Source organism: Carlito syrichta, unplaced genomic scaffold, assembly GCF_000164805.1.
Source record: "Carlito syrichta isolate Samal-C Ts95f unplaced genomic scaffold, Tarsius_syrichta-2.0.1 Scaffold308161, whole genome shotgun sequence".
Lineage (NCBI taxonomy): Eukaryota > Metazoa > Chordata > Mammalia > Primates > Tarsiidae > Carlito > Carlito syrichta.
Window position 1 is genome coordinate 358582 of NW_007252257.1, and position 17332 is coordinate 375913.

General features: G+C 38.0%; 1 protein-coding gene across 7 annotated transcripts in view; it reads left to right on the plus strand.

Annotated features, from left to right (window-relative positions):
* Nucleotides 1–17332, plus strand: part of ABL2 (ABL proto-oncogene 2, non-receptor tyrosine kinase) — a 132066-nt gene that overhangs the window by 97820 nt on the left and 16914 nt on the right. For 2 of the 7 annotated variants that reach the window (XM_008065132.2, XM_008065129.2), the window contains exons 2-4: nucleotides 9601–9663; nucleotides 10870–11040; nucleotides 15129–15424. In XM_008065132.2, coding sequence (XP_008063323.1) covers nucleotides 9601–9663; nucleotides 10870–11040; nucleotides 15129–15424 — 530 coding nt within the window. Of the gene's footprint in view, nucleotides 1–3835; nucleotides 3986–9600; nucleotides 9664–10869; nucleotides 11041–15128; nucleotides 15425–17332 lie in introns of those variants that run through there. The other 5 variants (XM_008065134.2, XM_008065131.2, XM_008065133.2 and 2 more) reach the window with 4 other exon arrangements.

The window sequence follows — 17332 nt, forward strand, 5'->3', positions numbered from 1 at the left end:
AATCAGCTGGGCGTGGTAGCGCATGCCTGTAATTCCGGCTACTCGGAAGGCTGAGGCGGAAGGATCGCCGGAGCCCAGCAGGTCGAGGCTGCGGTGGCCGGGAGCGGGCGACAGAGTGAGACTCCAACTCAAAAAAATAAATAAATAAAAATAAAAAAGCCACCCGGCAGAAGGTCACTTCATCCCTACAGGGCTCACTTCTGGTCCCTCGACTGCTTCTGGTGTGTCTTCTCACCTAAAGAAGTAAAATACAGTGTACGGTAACCTTTTGCTCAAAACACATCTTGTAGGTAGAGACTTGAAAACTTTCTATTTGTTGTTGCTGTTGTCTGACAACTGATCCAGATATTCTCGTGATACTACTGTGCTGCTTAGTTATCCTGAACACATTTTTTCACTGTATTAATGGTATATCATATTTTTACTATTAAGTACTTCTGTATACTTAATATGTGTAAGAAAAGGATTGCATATCAGCTAGCATATAAGTTCAGAGTTAGGAATGATGGTGATGTAAAACAACTGCAGATTATCCTCATGGGTGGCTAAGGTAGTGACCCATTTGCTTTCTGATGGTTCAGTGTACACAAGCTTTGTTTCATGCACAAAATTATTTAAATTGTTGTATAAAATTACCTTGAGGTTATGTGTATATGTGAAACATAAATGAATTTTGTGTTTAGGCTTGGGGCCCAGCCCCAAGATATCTCACATGTATATGCAAATATTCCAAAATAAAAATTAATTCAAAATCTGAAGCTTCAGGTCCAAGCATTTTGGATAAGGTATATGCAACCTGTACTACTATTGCTTCTGAGTGAATTATATGACCATGTACCCAGTTACTCAACTCTAAAACCTGGCAGCCCTTTATTTTCCCTCTGGCCTATGTTATATCCAAGTAATCTGCAAGCCCTGTTGATTCCCTCTCCTGAGCATATCTTTAAGTTCATCCACTTTTCTGTCTTCACAGCCACCATCCTGTTCCAAACCATACCATTCCTGAGCTATTGAGTAACTTTCTGTTTCTAATTTTGTTCTTCATGTAATTCATTTTTTTCCTACTTAGTGTGTCTTAAAAAATGGAAGTCAGATCATATGACTGCTTCGCTTAAAACTGTTCACTAGATTTCTGTGGTACTTGGAATAGAATCCATTGTCTACCTCACTTTGTTTCATGCTCTTCTGACTTCTTTAACAGTAGCTACACTTTTTATTTCCCATACATATTCTGTTGCTTCCTACCTCAGAGTTTTTGCACTTGCTGCATTCTCTCTACTCAGAATGCCCCTCCCTCATTCCCCCTGCTCCCTCTTTACTTAGATCCTTCTTTTGCTTCTGGTTTACGATTGTCACCTTCATTGGAGTAGTGCACTGCCTCACCTCAGCCTATTATTAAAGTGATTTGCAAAAAATTAAAATGCTCCTTTTATCTCTTAATTATTTTTTGAAAAGTAGTTCTTTTTTAATAAAAATGTTATTTATATTAAATCAATAAATGGGTTTATTGATTTTTTTTTTTTTTTGGTGGTCAGAGTCTCACTCCATCGCCCAGGCTGGAGTGCAGTGGCATGCTCACGGCCACTCCAGCATCTACCTGGTGGGCTTAGGCGATCCTTCCACTGCAGCCTTCTAAGTAGCCAGAACTACAGGCACATGCTACTGTGCCCGGTATTTATTTATTTATTTATTTATTTATTTTAGAGGCAAGGTCTCACCAAGTTGCCCAGGCTGGTCTCGAACCCCTGGGCTCAGGCAGTCCTCTGGCCTCGGCCTCCCAAAGTGCTGAGATTACAGGACTGAGCCACTGCGCCCAGTGGGTTTATTGTTATTTAAGAATTAATATTGTTAAAATTTCTCAGTTAAAAAAGATCTTAGTTTTTATTTCAAATATGGCCAATAATAATAGATGTTGCCAACATAAACAAAAGGTCTTTGGGGGAAACCTCAGTAACTTAAATTATAAAATATCTGTAATAAAATTTACCACTTTAACTATTTTAATTGTATACTTCATTAGCCTTAAATGCATTCATAATGTTATATAGCTATCCATTTGCAGAACCAGAACTCCAGAGCTAGAAAAATTCTAAGTATTTTATGGAAGTGGAATCATACACTATTTACCTTTTTATGTCTGGCTTATTTCACTTCTTAGCATAATGTTTTCTTTTTTTTTTTGAGTTGGAGTCTCACTCTGTTGCCCAGACTGGAGTGCAGTGGCCGCTTCCGGCCACAGCAGCCTCGACCTGCTGGGCTCCGGCGATCCTTCCACCTCAGCCTTCCAAGTAGCCGGAATTACAGACATGTGCTACCACACCCGGCTGATTTTTTTTTTTTTTTTATTTATTGTAGAGATGAGGTCTTGCTGCCCAGGTGGGTCTTGAACCCGCGGGCACAGGCAATCCACTCACTTCAGCCTCCCAAAGGCGCGGGATTACAGGCTGAGCCACCGAGCCCGGCAGCATAATGTTTTCAAGGCCCATCTACGTTGTAGCATATATCAAAATTTCATTTCTTTTTATGGCTGAATAATATTTCATTATGTGTATATGCCAGGCTTTGTTTTATTCATTCATCTCTTTATTCCAAGTTGCAATATAATAGCAATCAAAAGTGTAGCTACTAATTATGGTAATCCTACATAGCAGATTTATTAACTAGTAAATCATATGGTATAGAATCTATTTTGATAGGACATGTTTCTTTCCTATACATTTTTTAGTAATCCAGAGAATGAGAAATTCAATCTGTTATTTCAAATTCTTAGTCATGATTATGGTAACCTTTAGTTATTTCATTCTTACTTTCCCCATGATGTCAGTAGTACTGGCTTTATAAAGGTTAATTCTATTTAAAATAAGCTTTATTCTTTTAAACAGCTAATAGTTACCTACATCAAAGTCAATTCTTTCTGTAATATGGTTAAAGTATCATTTTATTTTTCAACTTGATTGAAGGCTGTTTCAGTCCTGCCATCCTATAATTTTACTCTTTTACTGTTATTGACTTATAACAGTAACTGGTACATGGTAAGTGCTTAATAAATATTTATTGTGTCCATGAGTCTTCTCAGCTACACAGATATACTCTTTTGGATTGAATTTGTAGATCATACCACTAAAATCATTGTTATTTGCAGAGTTTACTAGTTTAAGTCTTCTAAAATACTCTCGTTTTCAGGTTCTTAGATGTTATTTAATTTATTCATTTATATTAACAAAGATTAGGCTTTTCTTTTAAAATGTCTTAACACTCAAAAACTTTTAATGCTATTGTGCCATGTTTTGAACCTTTATTAAGTTATTAAGCCAAAATGTTAGTGAAGACAGTTATTTTCTGGCTCCTGTGTTTGTGAATCAGGCCGTTAGTATTTTTTGACTTTGGATTTGTGGGTTTTTGAACTATTTAATTGATGTAAAAGATGAGTCTTGTTAGGCGTTTCCTCTCTTTTAAAAGTGTATTTGGTGTCTTACCGTAAACAGGTTTTCTCCAGGGAAGTTTTTCTGCAGTCCCACCTCATCATCTTAGGAGTGAGAGCTCATCCTTATATACTTATCCCTGGATTATTATTAAGCTATTTGTTACTCATATATTTGTTGGATTTTAGTTTACTTAAATATATTTTAAAAATATTCCCAGAGTCTTTTAAGTAACTGCACTCTGACTCAGACTTTTGCTGATTACTAAACATTTCCCTTGGTTACTCCACCCAAGTTAGGAGTTGTGAATGGTTACCCTTTTATTGGTTCCTTCTGGCCTCTGAGTTCATGAATAAATGTCACATGCATGTGGTATTGCTTGTCAGAGAATGGAATTCTAAGACTTCCTCTTTACATAGAACAGTTTAACTTTTGTGCTTCTGGGTGAGGTATGATCCTTGGGACAATTTTACTTCCACCTAATAGTTATGGCAGAAATCAAGACACATCGCTTTGCTGCCTGTGCAGTGGGGCCTCAGAATCTGCTCTACCCGACTTGACAGGTATGGCTCAGAGTTAACAGTTTAGGGGAGGGTGGATAACCACATTAATTAAGTGTGAATGGAGATTTCAAAAGATTAATCTTTTCTCCTACTGTTACTGTCTTCATTCTTGGTCAGTGAAGGTTTCTGTGCTTTTATCCTGGTATCTCACAATAGGATCTCAACAAATACTTAATGAATGGAAGAATACATGAGTAATATGTAATATTTTGTGATAATAAGAAATATATCGCTTGATATGAAGAACTTAAGCTATATTAAGAACTGTTGAATAATTTATCCAACTACTTTACATAGTTTTTAAGTGACAAATTAAAAATTATTAGCTTCGTAGAGAATATACAGTCAGATAAAGTGGCATTCTGGCAAGATAAGTGTTTATAAAATACTTGAAAATTCCTAAACTGAAAATTTTGTGTATTAATTTTTCTAATTACTACTGACACATTTCTAATTAAGTGAATGAAAACTATTGAATGACTAAGTGGTGAAAAGTATTTTTAATAAAATTAAACATTAAACTTAGGAATTTTCTCTGAATCGTACTTTGAGTTTTATTATTCTGAAATTTAACTTGTTTGATCTTGATAATTTACTTTGTACAAGCAATTATTTCTGTTTTGCTTTATTTTTGTATTTTCTACTGCAAGTGTAGCAGTAGAAAAAATAATGATAAAATTGCCTTTCTTGATTGTCATAGTGTATTTCTGCTACCTGGGTCCTTTGCATACAGTGAGTGAAAGTCAGAGCCCTCTGTTGTCTCATCTCAAGTCCGTGATCTACCTCTATAGCAGTGATTAACAGGAGATTAGTTAACTATCTAAGGTACCTAATAAATAGTAGTCAGTTCACTTAGTTCAAATATAAAACATTTCTGGCCTACACACTTGCATTTGGGCGGGTATAGTACATCTGAATCATCCAGACATGTCTGTCTTACCCAATGAGGACAGTGTCATAGACTAGTCCCGCCGGGTAACACTGTACGTTTGCTTTACTCTTCCCACAGACTCTTGCTTCATGTTGGTTTTGTCTGTATCCTTCAGCTTGTTCTTTCCCATTTAGTTCTTTAACTCTTTCAAAACTCACTCTTGGCCTTGGAAAAATGTTAGGATTTTTTACTTTGCAAAGATTTTTCTTTTGATTGGTGCTGGTGAGTAGGATGGCATTTAAGTGGATATCTTGTGCAGATGATTTGTACAGGAAATTGACCCTCAATTCTGTGAGAACAAAAGAGGAAGTGGGAAGAAAGAAGAAGGAAATACGATCTTTTGACTCAACCAAAAAGACCATAAAACCAGAGATGGAACGAGGAAGAATAGGGAATAAAAAGGATTCTTTTCCAAGTTGTGGTTCTTTTAGTACTTTTGCCTCAAAAATGACTTTTATCCTATACTTATTCTGTGTATTTCATAAATACATAATATCATCTGGCCTTTATCTGTCTTTTAAATTTACTTACAGTTGTGCTGTAAGTCTCATTTTGTTTTCTCTTTTCATCAGATAGCTTGATTTTAAAAATCTGACTTGTCTTGAACAGTCCTCCTTTGAGCTTGGCATTCCTCCTCATTATAGTTGAACCACACACTATAGACGAGTTTTTTTGTTTGTTTGTTTTGAGTTGGAGTCTCACTCTGTCTCCCAGGCTGGAGGGCAATGGCACCCTCCCAGCTACCCGCAGTCTCAATCTACTGGGCTCAGGTGATCCTTCTGCCTCAGCCTTCCAGGTAGCTGAAACTACAGGCATGCGCCACCATGCCAGGCTAATTTTTTTATTTATTGTAGAGATGCGGTCTCGCCAGGTTGCCCAGGCTGTTCTCGAACTCGTGGGGCTCAGGCAATCCTCTCACCTCAGCCTCCCAAAGTGCTGGGATTATAGGTATGAGCCACAGCGCCCAGCCCCTATAGACGTGTTCTTACACACGTTGGTGTCTGTCACTACTGTCGTCATTATAGAATTCCTGCTCATCTAGTTTAAGTGCCTGTCCTTAAAGTCTGAAGCCTGCCCATCTCCAGAGTTGTGTTTCATATTTGGTCTTCTCATAGCATCCTCTGTGAGTACGGCAGTATACGTGATTTATTCATTCAACAAATCTTTTCTGAGAGCCTTTTATATATAAGTACTATTTTTGGTTCACTGTTCAGTGAACAAGACACAAAAATCTTTATCCTAACACATTTTAGTGAGGAGACTTAGATAATTTACAGAATATAATAAGAATTAAATAAGTAAATTATGCAATATGTTTGGTGGTAATAAGAGCTATGGGGAGAAATAAATCAGGAGTTGGGGGATTTGGGAGTATTGTTAGAAATAGGTGCTTAAAAATAGAATAGTCAGAGAATGCCATACTGAGAGAGTGACATTTTAGGGAAATGTCTTTGGGAAGGGTGTTTTATTGAGAAGGAAAAGCCAGTACAAAGATCCTGAGGCAGGAGTACACCTACCATATTCAAGCAATAACTTTGACGCCAGGGTCCAGAATGAATAAAGCTAGAGGAATAGTGGTGCGAGATGCTGGGCAGACCAGTTGTGAAGGACATTGCAGACCCTTTAGGGGTTTTTACGCTAAAATGGAGAGCCACTAAAGAGTTTTGAACAGAGAAGTAACACAACCTTTTAGACTATAAAAGGCAGCAGGTTTATTGAGAATAGCTACTGGGAAGCAAGCACAGAAACATGGAAATCAGTAGTCATTGACATAATCTAGGAGAGAGATGGTGCTGGTGAGTGAGAGATGGGTAGAGTCTGGATATATTTTTGGAAGGCAGTACCAATAGAATTTCTGAGTCGACTGGATATGGTTATGTGGGAGCGAGAAAGTTATGAATGTTTCCAAGGTTTTGGGTCTCAGCACCCGGAAAGATGGAATTGCCATTAACTGAGATGGAGAGTTCTGGGGGGAAGCAAATTTGGAAGGAATGATTGGTAGTAGTTTTGTATACTGAGTCCAAATGGTGTTATTAATGATTTCTAATTTTTATATTCTGAAGCCCAGCACATTGTCTTGCATGTAGTAGGTCTTCACTTAAATCACTAGGTTACTTTTTTGTAGTAAACATTTTTTTTTTGGAGTTGGAGTCTCACTCTGTCACCCGGGCTGGAGTACAGTGGCATGCTTACGGCCACCCAAGTGTTGACCTGCTGGGTTCAGGCGATCCTTCCACCTCAGCCTTCCAAGTAGCTGGAACTACAGTCGCTACCACACACGGCTAATGTTTTTTTTTTTTTAACTGTAGAGATGAGGTCTCACCAAGTTGCCCTTGGCCTCCCAAAGTGCTGGAATTACAGGCTTGAGCCACCGCGCCCAGCCACTGTTAAACATTTTAAATAATTAAGCAGTTTCTGTCAGTCATCGGAAAACTCTTCCTAGAATTGCAACATTTTGGAGCTGAAAAGACCTTTGGGTGACCCAAGCCACTGGGGCTTCAGTCAAAGTAACTGCATCACCAGCATGATCAATATCTAGGCGGGGTCGGGAGAGTGCGTGTTTCAGAGTGAGGTTTAATGCTATGCTCATTAGGCCTCCAAGCTGTTTTCAGAAACATGAGAAGTCTTACGTTGCACTCTGAATTTCCTTGGTGTCCATCCTGAGAGCTTGGGTTGTTTAGACGCAGCAGGCGCTGAGACCACCAGATACCAAAGGGGTTTTTAGAGGGTTGATTTAATTAATCATCCTGAAACTTGCTGTTGATGTAAGGCACCCAGTCCAGAACCAGCCGCCAGTCAGTGACTCATACCAGCTCCAGGTTGCCCACAGTGCTTTACATGCTCACTGTGGGAATCCAGTGGTGCAGGCCCAGGAACCTGCTCAAAATTGTGGCACTGTCCACACTCTCAAGGTGACCAGATTGCTAGTTTTGAAAACCTCAAATTTTAATATACTGAATTTCACAAAGTAATATATAATGTATGACATATACTGGTTTTGTCCTGACATGGCTTAAAAGTTGACTTCAGTGACTGCTTAATACTGTTTCTAACTTGGTCATTGATAAAGACCAAGAGATAAAGATAGTCTTACTGTTGAGTTTTTGTAATTTTTAACAAGAGGAATGTTTTCTCTGTCTAAAAAGAAATGTATTTAAACTGTTTGATAATCATTAAACAGAGTAAGAGTTATAAAACATTAAAATGTGTTACCACTGTCACTGCCCTCCCCCCTCAAAAAAAGCCATATAACCGTAACTGTGGGTTGTGTAGTATTCAGTAATGAATGCTAATAAATATGGGTATTTTCTGTACTTCTTTTTGGCAGTTATTTTCATTTTAATAAGGGATTGGCATTTTGTACCCCAGTGAAATTTCTGCTAGAATAGATAGTTTTTTCATTAGAATAAGGACAAATATAGTACATGGAACTAGTTTGAAGATTGTTTTCATAATATGGATTTTTGTTTATTTGATAATCCTGAATTGATTATCTTTATATAATACAGTTGTTCCCATTCACTATAATGCTGCATTTAAACAAGAAACAGCATATCTGCTTTAAGTTAACTTTTCAGGATGTCTGAGCATATCTTTAAGTTTATCGTTACATTCTTAATGTAAAACAAAATTTAACTAACTGTGTAATTTTAAACATATATTTCTTTTGAGAGAAGAAAGGAATTTGATGCAACAAACTCCAAAACTGTTAGAGGAGTTACAGATCCAAACTGCAATAGGAATTTCCTTGTCTGTATCATATAGACAGTTATGGATCCAATTTTAAACATTGTTTAATGTGATTTTAAGATAAAGACACATCTTGTTTTCTGTCACTTATGCTTTTGCATAATTTGGGCATTTATTTAGCTAAGTTATTGAACATACATTATGTAATTCGATAGAAGAATGATACGGTTCCAGATACAGTTCTTATTTCCAAGGAGCACATAGTAAGGTGTGGGGAGCAAACATACATAGAGTATATTATGAATATGGAGATAATGATAGAGAGTATGAATGCAGCCTGAGTTATGCTTTGAAGAGCAGGGAGGAGGAGCAAGTGAGGCTTCCCAGAGGGATACAGTAGTCCCACCTTACTTGCAGTTTTGCTTCTGCTGTTTCAGTTACTGGTGATCAACCCCAGTCTGAATGTATTAAGATATTTTAAGAGAGAGACCATATTCACATAGTTCTTAGTAGTTATATTGTTATAATTGTACTGTTTTATTATTAGTTACTGTTGTTAATCTCTTACTGAGCCATATTTGTAAATTAAACTTTATCATAGGAATATATGTGTAGGAAAAAACATAGTATATGTGGGGTTAGGTACTGCCCATCCACTGCAGGTGTCTGGGAACATTTCCCCTGCAGATATGGGGACTACTGTACACCAGAGCTGTGTGTTATGAGTAGAGGTCAGCCAATCAAAAGAAAAGTGGGGTAAGAACCCGTTTCAGGTAGAGGAATGTGTGAACAGATACCAAAAGGTGGGAAGCAGCGCGGTGAATGTTAAAGTCTGCAATTTGGGATGTGAAGCGGGGAGAGGCAAAGCTGGAGTGGTGGGTGGAGACCTGATCCCAAAAGGTCTAGAAGACCACGATAAGGAGACTTTAATTTGATGTTGAACTATTGAAGAAGCTTAAGAAGAGTGACGTGGTCAAATTTTTGTTTTAAATAGATCACTTTGCCAACTGTATGGAGGATGGATTTGAGGGAGACAAGACTGGAGGCAGTAGTCCAGGTGAGAGATGTTGGGAATGCACACTAAGGCATTGGCAGCAGAGATGGAGAAGAGGGATGGATTTGGACAGAGATAAAACCACAGATGTAAATTTTTCCCGTTCATAGATGATAAACCAGTTACATTAAAAATAAGTGGCAGGAGAAAGACATAATAGAAAAGTAATTGTTATTTGACATAGGCAATTGGATAGTTTGCTTTGGCAGACAGTCACTAAAGACAGTCTCAGTGATCAAGGAAATCACTACTGGAAGAACACTGTATTTTTTGTATGAGTGTCCTGGGCTGTGAGGAGCAGATGATCTTTAAGATGGTGTAGGGATCACCTGTTTATATAGTATGAATAAATTTAGGAGCTGTAAATCCTTAGGAAGAAACAGATCTTAGAAGGCTTCAAACACTACCAACTGTAGAAACTCAATAAATGTCCAGTGATGGTGATATTTTCTAGAACCTTCAGTTAAATTATTGATATTTTACAAAAATCCACTGCCCAAGAAAACAACATAGTGTAAAAAAATTGTCATTAAAATAACGAACAATTGCAGGCTGTTATACATTGTGCATAGCAACTTAAAGTATTTTAGAATGCTAGAATATTTTATATTAAACCAAAAAATGTTACTTTTGCAGCTAATTGTAGTTTTTTTAGAAGCATTATTTCTGTAATTTTTTCTGTTTATAAGTAGAGGGCTTGGATTTATACAGTATTACCTAGTTCTGAAAAAGAGTTTCTGTTATCTTTTCTACAATTTGTTTTATATGGAGAGAGTCAGGAAAGAAAGGTAGTTTGGGAGGACTTATAAAACATAATTGTTCCTTCTTTAAAATCATAACTACCACCATAACAGAATATCCTATATGTAAAGCTAGTAGCTCTTTCTTTTTGAGATTTCTTGTTTTCATTTTGAGAAAACTTCTTTTCCTATTTGTTTCTATCTGCTTTTTGGTGACTGCATATAAATCACCGCTAAATTCTTATTTTGTGGTCTTTTTTCTGACTACTTTGTTATATTTCGACAAGTGAATTGTTTCCTCATGCTCAGAAGACACGGTACCGATTTATCCTTCTTCATGACTCTACAGTCTGTGTAGCCCATTCCATTCTGGAGCCAGCAGCTGAAAAACTGTGTATGTACTGAATTCAAATGAATTTTGTAGCTGTTGAACTCACCGTGACGTCCTTTCTCTTCTCGTGTCTTTCAGAAGCTTTGCATCGCCCCTATGGTTGTGATGTTGAACCCCAGGCACTGAACGAAGCCATCAGGTGGAGCTCCAAGGAGAACTTGCTCGGAGCCACTGAGAGTGACCCTAATCTCTTCGTTGCACTTTATGATTTTGTAGCAAGTGGTGACAACACACTCAGCATCACTAAAGGTGAGGCTTCTATGTAATATCCTCTCACTTTTCAGATTTTATTAATAGTTAAGAAATAAGGGACCTTTTCTGGTCTTTTCATTGACTAAGATTAGCTAGATGATTTGGGCCCAGATACTTCTGGTATTTTTTAACCTATCTGTGGGATAATGTCCTATCAAGTATCACTCTGCTTTTTAGAGTTTATTAAGGATGAAATGCGATAAAGCACCTCAGAGAAACCTCCACAGTGTTTATATAAACTGTTCGTAATCTCAAAATTCTGTACTATAATTTGCCAACATTCATCTGCTACAAAGATCAGACTTGCTGTACATCTATTCTAATTGAACCGTGGCTAACTGAGATGAGTGCTGCTGCCAGATCCCAGTGCTACTCAGAAATGTTGACTGTGGACTTGACTGCCTGTCTGTAGACTGTTCGTTACCTGTCCACAATGAGATTAAGAACTGGCACCCAAATGTAAACCGACTACATCACTAAGCACATTGTTTGTTATTTAGTTCAGCTAATATTTTAATTTTTTGGAGCAAGGTTTTCTGTATGAAGGTAGTAGTCTAGTGTTTCACATTCTAGCATAAATATCTTGTAGACCAGTTTTAAGTAGCCCTGGCCTAGACAACTTAAAAATCTATCATTGGTGTTTATTTGGTTTAGTGAAAGGAGTAGTAGGAAGGGTTTCTATTATAGTAATCTCAAAAGAGTAGTATATTTCAATGGTAAATTGTTATAAAAGACAACTCTAGACATAACCAAGTAAAATCACTCTACTGCTTTGAACAAGGGCAAAAAATGTAACCTTCATGAGAAAGAAATAGGAGTACGGGACATTTTCATTGTGTACATAAGTTGAATTGCTAGTCTGCCTAAGCTTATTCTTGCCTTTTGAACCTATGAAAACCCCCATGGGGAAGAAATGTATTTCAGGATATTTTTTAACTAAATGAAATGGTAACTTAAATGATTATTTTTCAAACAGATTCCTTTTATTTGTAAGGTTCGGAGTGAGAGTAGTAGATATTCCAAATTAAGATAAGCCACTCTCCATTCAAGGAATGTTACCCTTATATAAAGTTTTATATATATCAATGTTTAAATCTAGCCAAACTCATCAAAAGCAGAAGTTCTTAAAACAGAGTTTCTCTAAGTGGACTATAGATATGTCTCAGCGTGGGAGTGACTGCACTTATTCATGTGCTAGGAGTTTTTGAAGGCATAGAAAAAGTAAAAGTGCATCATCTCCTAGTGTCAATTTTACTTAGAAATTTTGGATATTTTGGGGGGCAGGACGATGATGATACATGTTATATCCAGGAGTTGTGTTTATGCCGTCCAAAGAAAATTTTGCATAAAGATTGAGGACAAAACAAGACTTCAAAGAAATTTTACCCTGTGCAGTCATCTCTTTAGATTACCATATACTCTATTTTATCTTTACTGATTCTTCAGTGGAGAAATTTGTGAAATAATGACTCATAACATTCTTTCCTAGGTATGATTTTCTTGTTAGTATTTTCCAAGATAGCTCAGTCACCAAGGAAACTTTGATGAAGAAATTCTGTTGATTCCTCAGTAACTGGTTATAGCACCCATTAGTGTGCAGCTCAAGTACTGGGATTTTTTTTATCTTATGGTCAAGTGTGGTTTCTCTTAAAATCCACAAAACACCTAGTCTTTATATCAGATTCTTATTAGTATAAAATGATGTCATGTTAATTAAAGCTATTATTTTAAAAGACAAGAAAGTATACTTAAGAAATAAAGCAACAATACTTATTTTAGTTTTTTGTTTGTTTATTTTCTTTTTGAGTCAGAGTCTCACACTGTTACCCAGGCACGCTCATGGCCACTGCAGACTCAATCTGCTCGGCTCAGGTGATTCTTCCACCTCAACCTTCCCAGTAGCTGGAACTACAGGTGCGCGCCACCACACCCGGCTAATGTTTTGGTTTATTGTAGAGATGAGGTCTCAACAAATTGCCCAGGCTGGTCTCGAACCCCTGAGCTCAAGCAGTCCTTTCGCCTCTGCCTCCCAATGTGCTGGAATTACAGGCATGAGCTATTGAGCCCAGCTTCTTTTTTTTTTTTGAGTTGTAGTCTCACTCAGTCACCCAGACTGGAGTGCAGTGGCCGCTCCCGGCCACCGCAGCCTCGACCTGCTGGGCTCCGGCGATCCTTCTGCCTCAGCCTTCCAAGTAGCCGGAACTACAGGTGCGCGCTACCATGCCGGCTAATTTTTTTGATTTATTGTAGAAGATGAGGTCTTACCAAGTTGCCCAGGCGGGTCTCGAACCCGCGGGCTCAGGCAATTCACTCACCTTGGCCTCCTAAAGCGCTGAGCCACCGAGCCTGGCTCTTTTTTTTTTAAAGATGATATTTTGCTGAATTTTTTTTTAAGTTCTTCCTAAGATTCCTCTGCCAACAGGGCCAAATGTTTATATCCTTATTAGTCATTTTCCTGTCAATTTCCATAGTAGTCAAAACTTCTAGGGCTGAAAATCCTCCTAATAACTGCGGGAAGAGAGGAAAACAAACAGAAACCCAGGGTGTTTGACTGTATCCTGATTATGATAGCCTGTCATCACCATTTCTTTTTAAGGAAACAACAATATACAAAGTTATATACATGTAAATAAAGTACTTGTAGTCTTCTGGTACTGGCAGACTAATAGAGAAAAGCTACAGGGCAACAAATGTTCTTCAGTTTTTCCATTAAGATTTTTTTTCCCCTGGAAATGTGGCTGACGAGTATTTGTACCTTGTGGGTAACTACCACTACACCAGACACATTCCTATCCATCTATTTTACATACACATGTGTGTGTGTGTGTGTGTGTGTCTATGGGTGTGTACACATATACTGTTGTGTCTTTTCTCATTAAATGTCTTACAATCAGATGTCTGAAGTAAAATAGTAGGGACTATTAGGAAGTTATTATATGGTAAATATTTCTGTAGGCCACCTGAAAAAGATAGATGATTACCAGAATCATTACTTTGAGTACCTTCACAATAGCCTTTGCCTGATAATTTTTGGCCATGTGCTTTTGTTTGATTTGGATTCTTTCTCCTTTCTGACACTGTGAAAGTGTGAACTCTAGGAAGGCTTGCCTGTCTCAGAGATGACAGCTGAAGGCATACAAGGATTCTTTAGATTGTCATGTATTTATTATTAATAATATCTCTTCACCTTTCCTGTTTTGGCAGAGAAGGCTCTAAATCTGTGCTGCAACTATGGGCAAGATGTTTGTTGACGTTTAACCTCTACGTTCACAACTTTGTTAGAGAAATCAAGAACACTGAAGTTGATAGCAAAGAAACACTGAGCAACTCAGGTTTTAGCTTCCAGCTTCAGTCAACTTCCTGTTTCACACAGTAGTTTTAGATGAATGGAAAGGGATGATTCATTCTTTACGGGGAATAGGAAGGAAGTTAGTAAAAACTGCTAACTGGTTTAAAACTTGAGTCCTGAAAAAAATTGTACTTTGGGAGTCATGACTGCCCACTCTTGCTCCCTCCAAATAGTTTTCTTGCTAAAAACTCTGTGGTCTTTCTTTTTTGTTTTGTTTTTTTACATCTATGGTTTTGTTGCCTTGGTGCCTGTTAGAAGTGACTTTGTATGTCACATGTCTTATCCTTAATCTTTGATTGTCATTAGCATTGAACCATATATATGATACATTCATTGAGAAACTATTTTGAGGGAAAGTGAGGTTTTTTTGTTTTTTGTTTTTTTTTTTTAGTGAGTTCCATTTGAGTAACCTTTCTGTCTTTGTCTGCCATCAAATCCTACCATACACAAGGTATCCTAAGGATATTTTTAGGTGGCATTTAAACCTTTAAAAACCTGTCATAAATGCCAGAAAACCATTTCTGACTATGCTTCTGAAGTTTAAGCTACAAGCTCAATAGAGAGCGATTAGGATATGATGAGCAGCCAAGTTTGTTCTCATTATTTAAAAAAACTTTTGGCATAAACGTTCCTGATTCATTTTCAGTTAGTTTAAAGTTTGACGGTACATTGCTTCAGGTTGAAATAAAGTCTTATTAACATATTTTTTTCCATTCTGTGATGACCATATGGCTAGGTGAAAAGCTGCGAGTCCTTGGTTATAACCAGAATGGTGAGTGGAGTGAAGTTCGCTCTAAGAATGGACAGGGTTGGGTGCCAAGCAACTACATTACCCCGGTGAACAGTCTGGAAAAACATTCCTGGTACCATGGACCTGTGTCACGCAGTGCAGCGGAGTATCTACTCAGCAGTCTCATCAATGGCAGTTTCCTGGTGCGAGAAAGTGAGAGCAGCCCCGGGCAGCTGTCCATCTCGCTCAGGTACGAGGGGCGTGTGTATCACTACAGGATCAATACCACCGCAGATGGCAAGGTAAGACTTGCAGTAACTGTCGCTGGCTGTGGACTGTCTGCTCTGTAAAAATAATAGAATGGCCAAAGTAAAATAGAGTTTTTATGTTTGACATGAAATAAAATATTCGCTGACTTCGTGAATTGGGGCTATTTGACATGTTAGAGTTTGCTCTTTTCAAAAGGATATATAGGAATGGAAATTTAAAACGGCATTATATTAATCATTTAATGATAAGCTAGATTGTAATAATCGGTACACAAATATTACACCTAATACATTGGTATATATTGTTAATTAATCTTGTGTCTTTGAAAATTAGAATAATCTCAACCAGAAAGTTCACAGAGTAAGAATTTAGACTTCTGAGACTGGTGTTGATCATTAGTGTAGGTTAATATAAATAGGTCATGGTCATTTAGCAGTTTACATATTGGCACACCAACTATGTTGGTTAAAATGTATCTGTTACAGCCAGGCTCGGTGGCTTAGCCTGTAATCCCACGCCTTGGGAGGCTGAGGTGAGTGGATTGCCTGAGCCCATGGGTTCGAGACCCGCCTGGGCAACTTGGCGAGACCTCATCTCTACAGTTAATCAAAAAATTAGCTGGGCATGGTCGTGCGCGCCTGTAGTTCCAACTCCTTGGAAGGCTGAGGCGGAAGGATCGCCGGAGCCCAGCAGGTCAAGGCTGCGGTGGCCGGGAGCGACCACTGCACTCCAGTCTGGGTGACAGAGTGAGAAACCAACTCAAAAAAAAAAAAAAAAAGTAATTTAGTCATGCTATCGTCAAACTAGGTAGGCTTTGGACCAAACAGTCTGGTTTGCTTTGTAACTGCCGCACCATTTATTAACTTTGTGACCTTACATTAGTCTCAGTTTTCCTGTCTGTAATTAAATCCTACTTTATTGGTGTTGTAAGGATTAAATAAAATAATTCTATAAAACATATGGCTGGTATAAAGTAGGAAATAAGTAAATTGTTACTTCTTTTTCTTTTGCATCACCATACAGGTGTAGTATGTCTCTTGACCAAACCGAGTAAAATCAGATACGTAATAATGTAGGAGACCCAGCAGTTCTACTTCTAGTTATATACCCAACAAACACGAGTGCAGATGTGTACCGACCTGTACAACACATTTTCAGGAATTTTTATAGCAGTATTATTTGCGATAACCAAAAATTGGAAACACCCAAATATCTGACAATAGTACAATGGATTACTAAATTGTGGCATATTCATAAGATGGAATAGCTTACAACAACAGAAATGAACATGGTACTGCTAAACACAACACCATCAGGGAAAAACTATGGCCTCCAGCTGTCTGCTTTTGTAAATAAAACTCTATTGGAACACAGCCACACCCGTTTGTATATTTGTTGTCTGTGGCTACTTTCCATTACTAGGCAGAGCTGAGTAGTTGTGACAGAGACTCTGGCCATAAGCCTAAAATATTTACTCTCTGGCTCTTTAAAAAACATGGCTGACCCCTGCTGTAGATGAGTCTCGTGCACATAAAGCTGAGTGAAGGGGATTGGTGTCTGCTAGGGAATGAGGATGGGGGAGTGGGAATGGCTGCTAACAGGTATGGGGGTTCTTTTGGGGGTTCTGAAAATATTCTGGAGTTAGAGTGTGGCAGTGGTTGGACAACCTTATGAATATATACAAAAAACCTTGCTGAATTGTTCACTTTCAAGGGGTGAATGTTATGGAATGTTAATTATATTGGAATTTTTTAAAAAGTTGAATGAGAGCCGGACTCGGTGGCTGAGCCTGTAATCCCGTGCTTTGGGAAGCTGAGGTGAGTGGATTGCCTGAGCTCGCGGGTTCGAGACCCACCTGGGCAACTTGGCGAGCCCTCATCTCTTCAATAATTCAAAAATTAGCTGGGCATGGTAGCGCGCACCTGTAGTTCTAGCTACTT